This window comes from Anabrus simplex, chromosome 5, assembly GCF_040414725.1.
Source record: "Anabrus simplex isolate iqAnaSimp1 chromosome 5, ASM4041472v1, whole genome shotgun sequence".
NCBI lineage: Eukaryota > Metazoa > Arthropoda > Insecta > Orthoptera > Tettigoniidae > Anabrus > Anabrus simplex.
In genome coordinates, this window is record NC_090269.1 from 198604890 (window position 1) to 198620677 (window position 15788).

General features: G+C 35.4%; 1 protein-coding gene across 8 annotated transcripts in view; it reads left to right on the forward strand.

Moving 5' to 3' along the window:
- The window catches only part of LOC136873912 (transcriptional repressor CTCF), a 393845-nt gene that overhangs the window by 60780 nt on the left and 317277 nt on the right, over nt 1-15788 (forward strand). For 6 of the 8 annotated variants that reach the window (XM_067147244.2, XM_067147245.2, XM_067147243.2 and 3 more), the window contains one exon: nt 13884-14003. In XM_067147244.2, the coding sequence (XP_067003345.1) occupies nt 13884-14003 (120 nt within the window). The remainder of the gene's footprint in view (nt 1-13883; nt 14004-15788) is intronic. The other 2 variants (XM_067147249.2, XM_067147246.2) reach the window with 1 other exon arrangement.

Below are 15788 nucleotides of genomic sequence, written 5' to 3' on the forward strand. Positions count from 1 at the left end.
ACTCTGTAGCGTATATTCACAAGATTAAAGAACTAAACACTTATACAAGCTGGACAAACCACCATGTGTACAAAACAACGGAGTCACCATTATTTTTTAAAGATTTTATACTAAAGTGCATGGAACACGGAGAAGCTTCCCAAGGAATGGAATACAGCGATAATCCACCCGCTGCATAAGAAAGGTGATCGCTCCGATCCAAATAATTATTGGGGGATATCCTTGCTTGATATTACAAGATTTAATCCAAGATTATATACACAAGAATCCAAGAACAACTCGACCAAGAACTTGGAGAATATCAGGGAGTATTTCGACCAGGTAGAAGCTGTCCAGATCAAATCATTAGTTTGAAATGGATAATGAAGCACCAAAGAGTTTGAAGTAAGGGTCTAGTCATCACGTTTGTAGATTAAAAAAAAGCATACGACAGTATTTATCGTGAATCATTATTAAAAAGCCTTAAAGAATTTGGCTTACACCAAAAACTTGTTAACCTTATTAGTATGACTTTAAAAAATACAAAGGCAAAAGTTAAATTTAGAGGTGAATTATCAGAATCATTCACTATAACAACTGGACTTCGACAAGGAGACAGACTTTCACCATTGTTGTTTAATTGTGCATTGGAGAAGGTTATGCGTGAATGGAACAAGAAATGCCAACCAACTATCAAGATTGGTAGACATATTAAACTCAACTGCCTTGCTTTTCCGGATGATTTAGCATTACTTGCATATACAATAGAAGAGGCTAAATTTCAAATTGAATAACTAGAAATTATAGCTAAAAAAATGGGATTACAAATTTCATTTGAAAAAACAGAAATGATGCCAACTTTTAAGGTTGATTTACCAGTTATTCAACTGAACAGTAATAAAGAGATTAAAATTGTTCAGAAATTCAAATATCTTGGGGAAATAATAACATGGAACACAAATGAAAAAGAAGCAATAGAACACAGAGCAACTAAATTTAAACAAGCACAAAGACTTACCTGTCCAAATTATTTAAAAAAAAAAAAAAAAAAAAAAAATCTCTTTCGATAAATGCTAAGCTGAAACACTATAATTCCATAGTTAAACCAGAGGCAACGCATGCTAGTGAAACTTTATTCAAATTAAATGTAAAATCTACAATAGACAAATTACAGAAAACTGAGAGAAGAATTCTTAGAACAATTGTTAATAAAAAACACCAAGTTGATGGACAGTGGAGATTGTTGCCTAACAACATTGTCTATCGTGAATGTGAATCAATAATATCTACAATGCGTAAAAGAAGAATTTCCTTTTTCTGTCACATATCAAGATTACCAGACACCAGGATATTGAAACAACTATTTGATTACTTTTTGAAGAATAAAATCAATTATAATTGGTTCAAAGAAGTTCAGGATGATTTGGAAGAATTGGGTATAACTCGGCAACAAATCAAAGACAGAAAAGAGAAGAGGATTTTGAAGAATAAAAGCATAAGTCTCAAAGTAAAAACAGTTGAACGGAAACAATATACAGTACTATATCGGACCACAAAGGGCTTCCATGTCAGAGAGGATGAGAAAGTTCTGGGAGAAGAAAAAGAAGAAATTAACTCAAATGTATTGATTTCAGTGCTCCAATGTGGGCTAAAAATATGTAAATAATAAAGTGCAAGATCATCATGTACCATATTTTATTTAATATTCATCTCTGCAGGTGTTACAGTGTGTTTTAAGGTTGTTTTAAAGTTGTTTGTGTTTGCCTGATTTGACTCGTTGGCTGATGATGGCACAAGTTAAGTGCCGAAACTAGTACCTCATGTGAACGACATGTGACGTATTCACATTAATAAATGTCTTTGTATTGAATAGGTGGACCCTTATTAATTTCAATTATTGTAATCCATGGTTCAAATCCTGGTCACTCCATGTGATATTTGTGCTGGACAAAGCAGAGGTGGGACAGGTTTTTCTCTGGGTACTCTGGTTTTCCCTACATCTTTAATTCCAGCAACACACTCCAATGTCATCCTCATGCCGGGCTCCTGAAATGCAGACTGTTGGTCCCTTCTATTGTCTCAAAGGGTTTCTCCTTGTTCTAAATGTGTTCCCTTGAAGGTCATCATCATGTCAGGTAAAGCCCCAGGCTCCTTTCTCCAGCCTGCGAAACAATAGATCTGCTCGTCCTTGTTACCCAGACAACTGGCGCCGTTCTTACTATTATGTTTCGACATGCTTGCCGGAGTAGCACCAAGTCACCAAGATTTCAGTGAATGAATGAATTAGATTGTATTCCCAATAAAATCATATATGATTATAGACTTGATATTGTATAGGCTTTTGGGCTTGTGCCATGTCAAGAAAATAAGGTGAAATTCTTAACGTTTCGCAGAAAACTGTGCTCTGCGTCCTCAGAAGATTTCTCGACTGTCCACGAGAAAGGCTTCTTAAACAATGACAGTTTTGAATTTGGAACATTATAATAGAAGTAGAGAATTCTTCCGACAACGCAGAGCACAGTTTTCTGCGAAACGTTAAGAATTTCACCTTATTTTCTTGACATGGCACAAGCCCAAAAGCCTATACAATATCATGTCTATAAGTACGGGCCATGAAAGCATTAATGGCAACGTACATAATTAATCTGAGCACTGTGTAAGGACTCAATAAAACCACCTGTTCAATACTGTACAACTATGTATTTGTAATAAATAGTCAATTTTATCGTAAATTAGGACAACTTTCAGTCCTTGTATGGACCATCTTCAATTAAACTGAAAAGTACAAGTTAAAATTAAGAGTACAAAGACATTTAAATAAAAAATATAACACATGGATCATCATCATCATCAGTTTTCCACTCCAGTTGCCCGGGTGTGGTTTACGAGCACTCTCCACTTCTGTCTGTCCATGTACCACTCTTCTCTCAAGACGACATCCCAGCTGATTCCTCTTGTTCCTATGTCCTCTTTCACTTGGTCCAGCCACCTCTTCCTAGGTCTTCCTACCGGTCGTTTTCCGGCCACGACTGTGTGTAGCCATTGTTTTGCTGTCCTTCCATCGTCCATTCGTTTGACATGGCCAAACCATTTCAAACGGGCCCTTGTCACTTTTTCATTCAGGGATGGGTACACACCAGCTTGCTCCCTTATTCTTTCATTCCTTACCCTGTCCCTTTTTGTCTTCTGTACCATAGTTCGTAGGAACTTCATTTCTGCGGCTTGTAGTTTGCTGTCCACTTGTTGGGTTGTTGTGCAGGTTTCTAGGCTATATGTTATTATGGGGGTGAAGTATGATTGGAGTAGAATCTGCTTTGATCTTAAGGGAACTTGTTCGTTCCAGAGAAGGTTCCGAACTTGATGGTAAAACTGAGCTGATTTTTGAATGCGGTTGTTAATTTCATGCTGTATTCTGTTATCACTTGAAATGATGCACCCAAGATATTTATATTGGTCTACTGTTTCCAGTTGTGTACCTTCCAGCATTATTTTTCCTTTCTTCTTCTGCCTGTTGACACATGGATATCTTTAAAAAACATCTTGTAAATTAATTGCTGTTTGCTTCTAAAAATGATAAAAAACAACTAATTCCTTTTGGTGTTCTTTGAAAAGCAAAATAAATGAAGTACAAAGACAGTTATTTAAAAATTAAACACACAGACATATTTAGAACATCTTTTAAAATTCTTGCTGGTTAGTGTGTAAAAATAGCTGATGCTTTTGATGTTCACTAAAAAGCAGTATAACCATTCGTGAAGAAATCGAAGCTAAAAATGTTCCTTTGTCATGGATAAATGTAACTGTCATTATGTATGGCTAAATGTAACCGTCGTTATGCAATACTACTGCTGGTTCTTCATTATGAAAGAATTAAGATGACCGTTGTTTGAAATTGAAACAAATTTGTAAGAGCAATTGAATTAACCTCCTGCTTACATAAAATCAGCTTCATGGTCCGTATCGCACTTCAATAGATTCACAATTAAGTATTTAATTTATTTTCCACCTAGTCGATACAATGATTGCTTAAGGCAATTTTTAATGGTCAAAAGTGGTACATGTTTCGTATATTATCAACATCTTCAGCCACATAACACTGTTTAGATGAAAAATATATAAAATTGACAAAGTAATGCTTTAATTAATTAATTAATTAATTAATTAATTTTAAGGACACTTCCTCTAAAGCATTACTTTGTCAATTTTATATATTTTTCATCTAAACAGTGTTATGTGGCTGAAGATGTTGATAATATACGAAACATGTACCACTTTTGACCATTAAAAATTGCCTTAAGCAATCATTGTATCGACTAGGTGGAAAATAAATTAAATACTTAATTGTGAATCTAATGAATTTAACCTCCTGCCTCGAAGCATACCGATACACATTCAAGTGTTGTCGATGTCTGTTTAACAGACCACCAAAAGGAATAACTTTTTTTTTAAATCCATTTTGATCATCATCATCATCATCATTTTACAGTTCCAGTTTCCCGGGTACTGTTGGCGAGCCTCTTTCATTCTATCTTATTGAGATACGTTCTGTTGTTAATGACATCCTCCAGTGTCCTTCCCCGATCTGCAATGTCCATCTTTATGATGTCCATCCAGTGGGTTCTTGGTCTTCCCACCATCTGTTACCTTGATGCAAACTGCAATTATTTTATAAGATGTTTTTTAAATGTATCCATGTGTGTTTTTTAATGTTAATGTCTTTATACTCTTTTAATTTTAACTTGTACTTTTCAGTTTGGCTGAAGATGGTCCATACAAGGATTGAAACATGTCCTGATTTGAGATAAATTTGACTATTTATTACAACTGAATATTTGTACAGTATTGAACAGGTGGATATACTGTATATTTAAACAACATTTCCTTGTGGAAAATATTTGATCTTAAAATTGCAAATCAATACGGAACATAAGTTAACTTCATTTGTTGCAATACATATTTTACTGGTCAATTGTTTCATTCTTTACTTTGGCATTGGAGATCAGGCTTGTTTTCAACAGTTAGCGTGACATCATGAGCGTAAAGAGGGTCCAGGGTATTGGTCGTTACAGGTCTGCTGTAACAGGGTTTGTCACATGAATGAACAGAAATTTTAATGAAGCTGAACCCTAGTAGACACCGAGCTGTTATACAAAAATTGTTGGACACACCTTCAGCAGCTTGAATGTAGCTTCTTGGCATTGCATAAAGTAGCTACATCCAACTGACAAGGAGCTATAGACTTCATTATGGGTTTCATATCGACTTGATATATGTAAGGAACTATAAGACATTTGTGTTGTCAAAGTACAAAGAGAAATAGGTCATATGACACACGAATTGAAGTATCATCTGTCCGTGAGAGCAAGATCAAGCAATTTGTTCTCACTGTATTTCTCAATTAGAATGTATAGATTGCATTGGCCATATGCCAGCTTGGTTTTGGTCATTTTGATGATCTTGTCTATCTGTTTATCGAGAATTAATTAATTAATTCATTCATTCATTCATTCATTCATTCATTTATTTATTTAGCTTCCATAATAGACTGTACAATTACGTATTTTGAAATATGCCAACAGTATAGGAGTTGTCGAGTGATTTCTTAATACTAACAATAATATATGCACAATAATGAACATTTTGAAAAAAGAAGAAAAAGAAAAAACAGAAACACCAAATACCTCAATGTTAGGACAGCATATCTTAATTTTTAAAATAATTAATAGTATTAATAACCAATATTTACAATACAAAATAAAAATCTATGAGTGTGGTGTTAATAATACGTACACAATCAATGTGACATTAACATATTTTTCAGGCTATATGCTAAACGTTAAGAACGTTTACAAGTTAATAAGTAATAGCATCATTACCAGCACTTCATCATATATTCTTCTGTACTAAAAAAGGAGCTACTCAGCAGGAGATTTTTTAAAGCTGTGGTGAATGAACTGACAGAACTAATATCTTTAATCTTATTTGGAAGCTTATTATACAATCTAATCCAACAGAGTCTACATGTCTCAAGGCAATGGTTTTGCTCTTATGCTCGATAAAAATGTTATTTCTCGTTCCCATCTGGTAATTGTGATTGTCAAAATTCTTTCTGTAAGTGTTCAATATTTTTTTTTCACGTGTAGAATGCATTGCATGTTGTATATGCTTGCTACTGGGAGTATTCTTAGTCTCTTAAATAATAGTCTGCAATGTTCTAACCTGTTCCATCTTGATATAATTCTGATAGCTCGTTTCTGTATTCGAAAAATAATATCAAAATTTGATTTGTAGCAGCCCCAGAGACCAATAGCATAAGTGATGACTGAATGGAAATATCCAAAATATGCTATTCTAACATATTCTTCACTACAACTATTAGACAAAATCCTTAAGGCGAAACAAACAGAACTCCGAGACTTTCCTATTTTATTAAATATGAAAATCCCACCTTAATTTTTCATCTATATGGACACCTATATTTTTGTGGTCAACGTATTTTCAATTGCATTTGCATTGAAGGTTGCGTTCTTTGTAGTTATGTCATGGTAGTTAGATGCCTTGAATTCCATGTATTGGGTCTTTTTTAGGTTCAGTGTTAATTTGTTTTTCCTGAACCATGATTCTAACCTAGACAGGACTGTATTTGCTGCAGTTTCTATAGACATAGGGTCAGGGTTATTAATAATTATGTTTGTATCATCAGCATACAGAACTGCAGTTTCTACGTTATTATTGTGAGGAAGATCATTCTCATAGATCAAGAAAAGAACAAGCCCTAAAATACTACCCTGCGGAATACTTAAGTCTATGTTTTTTACATGAGAGTGATATGTCTCATTATGCCCTTTGCTGTTACAATGTGTAATTTCAACAAACTGGCATCGTTTATCCAGGTATGATCTAAACCAGTCGTTAACAATTTCTCTAACTCCAGTCTGATATAATTTGTGCAACAATATTTCATGATCAACAGTTTTAAATGCCTTTGAAAGGTCAAGAAATAGTCCTATCACAGTTTCATCATTATCAAGAGCATTTACGACCAACTGTGTAAAATGTGATAAAGCAGACAAAGTACTTTTGCCAGCTCTGAATTCGTGTTGTGCATTATTTAACAAGTTATATTTGATTAAAAATTTAGTAAGCCGATCTTTCATGGCACATTCAAATATTTTTGAAATAACAGTAAGTATTGATGTTGGTCTGTAATTATGTAAATCGTGTAAGTTTCCACTTTTAAAGACTGCGATAACTGTAGCTATTTTCAGGAGATTAGGAAACTGACCACTAGAAAAAGATTCATTGATGAGATAAGTTAAAGGCTGTTCCAGATAAGGAGCACATTTTTTAATGAGTTTTGTGGGAGTTTCATCTACACCTGTGAAAGTTTTATTCTTCAAAGACTGTATGATTTTAAGAACTTCCAATTCTGTTACTGGAGTTAATTGCATAGAGTTTTGCACAAAGGTTGGGAGTTCTGGTAATACATCTGATTTATTTGCATTTTCAAGTTTGTATGGTAGTGATAGAAAGAAATCATTTATATAATTAGTCAAATGATGAGGGTCATTCATTTGTATTCCCTTATAATTTTTTATGGCTGGAACTTTATTTCCAACTGCGTGTCTGTTGGTTTCTCCCTTGATTACATTCCATATGGTTCATGATTTATTGCACGGTTCTTTAACTTTCTTGTTATTGTGCATTACCTTAGCCGCCCTAAGAACTCTTCGATAGACTGATTTGTAGTTTGTAACATACTTACAAAAAACCCGGTCATAACTCTGCTGTGCTAATCTACTTAGTAATTTACACTTTTGACTTGAAATATGTATACCCTTTGTGATCTATGGCTTTTTTGAAGTTTCATTAATTACTGCAACTTTTTTGGAAATGTTATTGGAGCCCAGGTCTGAAGTTTAAGACTTTCAATGAAACTGCCACAAGCATTTGCAGAGAAAAAACGAGTTAATTGTGCTTGCTTCATTTTGGTTGAATGCTTGTTAGCATTCTCAATTTCTAGTTGCAAAATTTGAGCATGATAATCTGATAATCCAAAATTTATATTAGATGCTTGCATTTTAGAACAATGGAAATTAATACAAATGTTGTCTATCGTTGTAGCTGAGGTGGCAGTTACCCGGATGGGTGTAAAAATTAAGTGTTTTAGATTACAGCTTTGAAGAACATGCAGTAGTTGTGATGTTGACGGAAGGTTTTCTTCAGCAAAATCTATGTTAAAATCACCACATAGTATTACTTCTGCACTGCTATTCCTACTGAAAATGTTAAGAAGGACTTGATCTAATTTTCCTAAGAAAATCTCCACATCAGCATCCAGTGAACAGTACATGGTTAACAGAATTACCCTTTTACCATAGGGAAGCTTAAATTCCACTGAAGTTACTTCAAATTCTAATTCAGAATTATGCACTTCAAGATCCTTCCTTTCTTTACATTCAATCAATTGTATGACTCTCTTTGAACAATTTTGTTACAGGTTATTGTCATCTTTCAAAATAAAATCACTACTCAGAGAGGTAGCATGTTTTTCTATCGACCTAATTTATTGAACTAATATTTTTTCAGTTATTACATGGAAGTCTTCAGATGGTAGTACTTTTAGCCAAATTGACCACCTCCTAATAGATGAAAGACATTTCTTGGATGGATGTTAGAAGTTATAGGAGAGCCAATATTGATTCTGACCCTACCTTGTCATAGCAACTATTATAAGCTGAATATCTAATGCAAGAAAGGTATATGGATCCAATGCAAGAAAGTTCAACAGTGCTCGGCTGAAGGATCCCGAAACTGCTTTGAGATATGCTAACTTGCTTAATGAGGCCCTGACCGATTTGCCTAATAGTGAGAATATTGATGAAATCTGGAAGAATCTTAAAGATGCACTATTAAAAATTGCAAATAAAGTTTGAGGGAGGGCAGAGAAAGTTTGACACAACAATTAGTTTGATGAAGAGTGCACGAACAACCACCTTAAAAAATGAAGCATACAGGAGAATGCAACAGAGGAACCACACCCAAAAAACGGTGGAAGTGTATAGAACTTCCAGAAGAGAAGACAAGAGATTGCACAAGAAGAAAAAGAGACAGTATGAGAGGAAAGAATTGGAAGAAATTCTCACTGCTGTGAGAGCTTTCTATCAGAATTTAAATAAAAGTCATAAGGATTTCCAGCCTTGAACAAATTTGTGTAGAGATAAAGATGGCATAATATTGGGCAGTGTGGAAGCAATACTAGAAAAATGGGCCCAATATTTTGATGAATTGTTGAATGAAAGTCCAGCTGATTACCAAGAAACCTGAAACCTTACCTCCTGTAAATACAAGAAAATCAGAAATAGAAGTACCGGTACCTACTACATTTTTGCTAGTTGCTTTACGTCGCACCGACACAGATAGGTCTTATGGTGATGATGGGAGAGGGAAGGGCTAGGAGTGGGAAGGAAGCGGCCGTGGCCTTAATTAAGGTACAGCCCCAGCATTTACCTGGTGTGAAAATGGGAAACCATGGAAAACCATCTTCAGGGCTGCCGACAGTGGGGTTCGAACCTACTATCTCCCGAATACTGGATACTGGCCGCTCTTAAGAGACTGCAGCTATCGAGCTCGGCGGTACCTACTACTGAGGAAGTTGAGCATGCCATTAAGAAGTTCAAGAATAACAAAGCCCTAGGAATGGATTTAATACAGTCAGAGCTTGTGAAAAATGCTGGAAAAGTATTTGTTAAACACTTTCACAAACTAGTGGCCAAGATATGGGAGGCTGAAACAATCCCTGATGAATATAATGTAGGCATCATCTGCCCAAAAACATAAGAAAGGTGATATCATGATGTGTTCTCACTATAGAGGTATCTGCCTATTATCCATCTATATATATAAAATAAGAGTTTTGTCTGTACATTGCTCAGAATTTGAAAATAATGATATTTCTGTATCGATCATGTCCACAGTAACAAGAAAATGCAGTTTTTTTTTTCCCCCGTAATTTCTGTGTCTGTATGTATGTATGTATGTATGTATGTATGTATGTATGTATGTATGTATGTATGTATGTATGTACACGCATCACGAGGAAACGGCTGAAGAGAATTTAATAAAAATCGGGGCAAGCCGCTACAATCTAGGCTATAAATCATTTTATTCACGCTGAGTGAAATGGTAGTTTAGGGGAAGGCCTAAACTTCAATTGTCAAATATTTATATTATTAGTGGTCATATCGATAAATACTACATAACTAAAGTTATATATAATTAAATTTCTGATCATTTACGTCTTAAGCATTTTTACCGTACCGGCTATGATAACACAGATATTCATGAATTTGGATTTTTGTCCATATCAACCCCGAACCCCAACAAAATGGGTAAACATAATTTAATGAAAATCGGTACATAGAGTCGGGGAATAAGGAACTACAGTTTAAGCTATAAACAATGTTATTCACCCTGGGTGAAATGGTAGTTTAGGGGAAGGCACATAAAATTTAATTTATAAATACCTGTGTTCTTTGTTCTATGGAAAAGTAATGCAAAAGTTATAGAGAATATAATTTCCGATCATTTATGTTTTATTCAGATTTACCGTACCGACTATGATAAGAGTGGTATTTCAGAACCGGAAAACAATTAACAATGTGAAGGCCTACAGTATCGAAAGCGCGTAACATTGATCAACAATAACATTACACTGACCGTTGTTTGTTGTAATGTTCTTTGCCTCTTATGCTGACATTCAACTCCGATAGATGGGATTACTGCTGCGTACCGAGTATAACAGCCTAACTGAATATTGGCGGGAAATAGCTGAGGAGTTAGATAAATTTCTTCTTTAGCATGCCATTCTTCTGGTTCATACATTTTGTGATACTGCTGGTACGTAACACACTGGTCCATCATAGTATGCCAGCTATTTGATATCTACTCTGACGCGCTGTTTTGAATGAGCAGTGTGCGCATTTAAGTCAGAGGCTCAGTTAGTAGTAGCAGGAGTAGTAGTAGGAACTGGTCTAGAATTATAATTGAGGCCTATTCCAAATTATGGTACCACAATTCACTAAATAACTTGAAATTCAACCCTGAAATGAGCCGTTTCTTAAGAAAAGCTTCTTCCTCTTCACTTTTATTAAATCTACATTAATTTTATTCCAAATTAGCAGCGAAGATGTGGTTTCTTCTCTGGCTTGGAGGAAAAATTGCCTCTACGCCAGATAGTTCTGTCCCTCGCCAGTGTAGTGAATTGAGATTTTCCGACTCATCGGCTACTCCCTGGAAACTGATAAGTAAACTGGCATATTTTTTGCCCCGGGACTATACACTATTCGAATCCCCCCGCCGAAAAAAAGACAAAGATTGTTCACGGATCACGGATGCCTGCGTTTTGGTCATTCCACCTCTGTAGTTTTGGACTGTCAGTTCGGCAGCATAGTACTGTTCGTTAAAAGTGAGAAAATGTGTGGTTTTTCATTTGATCGAGTATTTCATATGAAAGCATTGCTTTGAATCGCGCCATTCCTACTGACGTCATTGTAATGACCCATGTTCATTTCAGTTGGGAAAACCACTAAGAGAGTCTTTCTGAGAATCTATAAAGGCAGGCTAAGAGCGAGTGTCTGCCATTATAACGAAAACTCCCCAACCTGATTGTGACTGACGGTAGGCAATCTGGCCTACCATTACAATGAAAATTCCCTAACCGAGTCTTCATATGAGAAAAGACGTTGGTGACTTCCACGTCGTGCTTCTAGGGCAACGTTAAGAGCTATGCAACTTAATACAATCTTGCTCATAACATTTACACTACCTAACCTAGAATTCTGTATAAAATTTAGAATTCCGTACCGAAGCAGGGGTACATCAGCTAGTTGCTTATAAAATATTTTCCAATATTCTCTTTAGCAGATTGGTGCCTTACGTGGAAAATGCGGTTGGTGACTATCAATGTGGATTTCGCCAAGGAAGATCTACTATTGATTAGATCTTCACAATCTGCCAGATACTTGAAAAATGTAAAGAATTTGGAAATTTGGAATTGATACACACCATCTCTTCATTGACTACAGATCAGCCTATGACAGCATTGATAGAAGTAATCTCTATGTAGCAATGAAAGAGCTTGAGATCCCTAAGAAATTGATCACCCTTGTGAAAGCTACTATGGAAAATTCTCGGAATCAAATTAAGATCCAAAATATGTTATCAAGTGCTGTAATGACCAACAACGGAGTTCGGCAGGGAGATTCATTATCATGACTTGTTCAATATACTTGTAGCTTTGGAGAAAGTTGTTAGAAATGCGAATACCTACACTTTCACAAACTAGTGGCCAAGATAGGGTAGCTGAAATAATCCCTGATGAATGGAATGGAGGTATCATCTGCCTGATACATAAAAAGGGTGATATCATGAGGTATCTTCCTATATAAATCCTTTCAAATTTTGGCATATGCAGATGATATTGATTTAATCACAAGAACACCAAGAGCATTGAGAGAAGCAATGAAAAAGCATAAGGAAAGATGAATTTACAGATTAATGGAGAAGAAACTTAGTACATGCCCATAACCAAGAAAGACTACCCTAGTGGATCTACATCAATAGAAATTAGCTCGTATAAGTTTGTTGTGCATAGCTTTGTCTACTTTGGATTGGAAGTTAATTCCAAGAACACTGTTAGCTCTGTAATCCAAAAAGTATACTGTCTGCTAACAAGTGCTTATCATGGCCTCAGAAAACATTTGAACTCTAAGCTGTTGTTCAGGAAAACTAAAGTCTTGATGTATAAAGTTTTAGTAAAGCCTGTATTAATATATGGTGCTGAGACCTGGACACTCAAAATCTGATGGAAGACAGCTTGGTATATTTGAAAGAAGGATTTTGAGGCTAATTTTTGGGCCAGTGGAAGAAAATGGTGTCTGGACAAGAAGATATAATCATGAATTGTGTAACTTATATATAACAAACCAAACATTGTTAACTGTATAAAGATCAGAAGGTTGGAGTGGGCAGGGCATGTACTGCGTGCTAATGATAGAATGATCAAGAAGATATTTAATGCAGTGCCAGAAGAAATCGGGGAAGTTGCCAGACCAAAGTTAAGGTGGGAAGAAGGTGTGAGAGAGGATGTAAAGCTAATTGGAATCAAGAATTGGAGGAGCTCTGCACTTAACAGGAAAGAATGGGGAAAACTTCTTCAGAACGCCAAGGCCCACAAAGGTCTGTCGTGCCAATGATGATGATGATGAATATTTTTCAGTTATTTGCAAGTTCACTTGTGTTTGAAATTTTCACTTGACACAATTTGTACTCACGGATGTAATTGAACACACAGCCTTCTGGTACATTGAACTCCTGCTCCCTTACATGGCCTTTCCCAATGCAGATTTATTTGTAGAGCAGCTTACTTAGCATAATGAAGATTGTCCTACCCCTCACAGACGCATTGACTCATGACTGTCTTGTAACTTTAGCTCACAGTTGACTCAAGACTGACTCTGCTCTTTATATGGGCCATTGGAAGATTCTTGCAGTTTTCACTTCCAGATATCAATCTTGGCACCTTCCACATTATTATTCAGCTTCCAGCTTCTTCTCAACAGTTTGCTGCGATTATTGTTTTACTTGCTGACAACCACACCCACATTATCACTGCTGTGCTGACTTTGTAGTCTTCCATTGCCCTGTCCCATAGTATATATACAGCTTTTATTGTTGCAAAATTATTATATACTTGGACTTACCACAATATATGGATTTATATTAAAATCAAATTATGAAAATTCTTACATGAGGATGTTTTTCTCTTGTGTATTCTATTTAAGTTAGAATATTTAAGTGTATATTTTATTTTCATGAATTAATGACAATACCCTTTCTGACAGAAGTGCAGCAGGTTGTAACTGAAGATGGTACCGAGGAAGGCACTTACTTTGTGGATCAGTCTGGTCATTATTACTACCAAGCAAGCTCTGATCAGCAGCCCGTTATGACTGTCGTATCAGGTAAGTGCTCTCATCTAATGTAATTTACTCCTTTAACATTTATGTGCAGTGTTCCTCTAGGGCCTTTTTAATGGGCGCACTGTCATGCCGTTTTTAGAAACCGCATGGTTAACATAACCTAGATATGTGTTACTTTCATAATATTAATTTATATATTCAAGTCATTGGGTGCTCCACATTGTAAACATTGTAAAACTGTTTATGTGAATGATAAACCTTCATTATTGTCGGAATAATTGTATTAATTACATCAGAGTTTAAATGTTTAGCATGACTATCATGAAGTGTTGTATGCGAGCGGTGTCTGGATGATTGTGGAATCGCCTGTCAGCACTTTATTCCGCATGACATCGCAAACCCACATGGCACTGCACAGCAACCATGTGGTAAACCCCAGTATTCCATGATTATGAATGAGCAGCAAAACACTAGAAGTTCAAAATACTCTGTTGTGTCTTTTTCATGAATGATAACACTAAAATAGTAAAATTTTCCTGTCTGATAATATTGTTAATACTTTGGGGGGAATAAAATAAAATTTTGTCATATTAATTTTTTTACGTTGTATTCTCCGCCCAGCTACTCATTCCTGTCACCCGGCTGATGAAGATTTTTGGGGAGAACACTGATATGGATATCATTTTATTTTTGAATGTGTGTATTATTTGGGTAATGTGACTGTAATAGGTCTCTGTTTCTATTTGTGTGGTTTCTTATTCTTGGAAGTTAATTTTTGAAGAGCAAGCAAAGTTTTTGTGACCTCATGTCATAGTTGTTGTATTTAAGACCCCTAAAGGTGATTTCAGCATTGACTGAACAAAATTAATTTAGCCATAAAAACCATCCAGTGAGTTTCATTTTGCTGCCTGATGATAGTGCAGTCAGAATGAATATGCCACCTGTCTATGTGGCACTAACAAGAAGAAATTTTATCTTAGTATGATATATGGCCACAATGAGAATTTAAATATCTATGCATTCATTCTGTTATCCCCACTTTTTCTTTCCTTTGCATGGTTTGACTTTTGTATGTTTCTAAAGCCTGTTGTACACAATCAATTTTTTTGTTTTAATTCAAGGCTCCACAAGACTTTACAAGAATTTTCAGTACTCATAATTGTACTTGTCAAATCACTTGCAGTACGTGGGAAGTCTTCAGAAGTCTTCAAAAGCCTTTAAAGTGAATCAGAACATGTTCTAATCAATCAAAGAATTGCCAGGTTTTTGCTAGAAATCGTAACAGCAAAAATGGCTTCGTCTTCATGGCCGAGGGGTGTTTTCTGTGTGTGTGTGTGTGCGTGTGTGCGTGCGTGCGTGTGCGTGTGTGTGTGTGAGGGGGGGTAAACTTGCTGAGAATGAGGCCTATATGTACTGGATTCCGTAGGGTACCATAGTAAAATGAATGAAACAGCACCGTACGAGGGGTTTCAAGAGAAATATCTCAAGGAAGATGGTAACTTCTGTGTTTATTACCATATGGTAATCTATAAGTAAACAATATCAGCAATGTTCGATTGATTATTATTATTATTATTATTATTATTATTATTATTATTATTATTATTATTATTATTATTCCAGGGTTATCTGTGGAATGCAGAGGTGAAAGAAGGTGCTGGTGGGAATGGATCTATCTACGGTATCAGAGATTAATTTAAAATTTTAAAATAAAGGTTATATTTCTTTTCGGTAATTAAATGTTAACAAATAATATTTCAGGTACAGGTAGTCAGGTACAAAAATAGAAAACCAAGGATTGGTAATTTACAAGATTTGAGCTTCAAG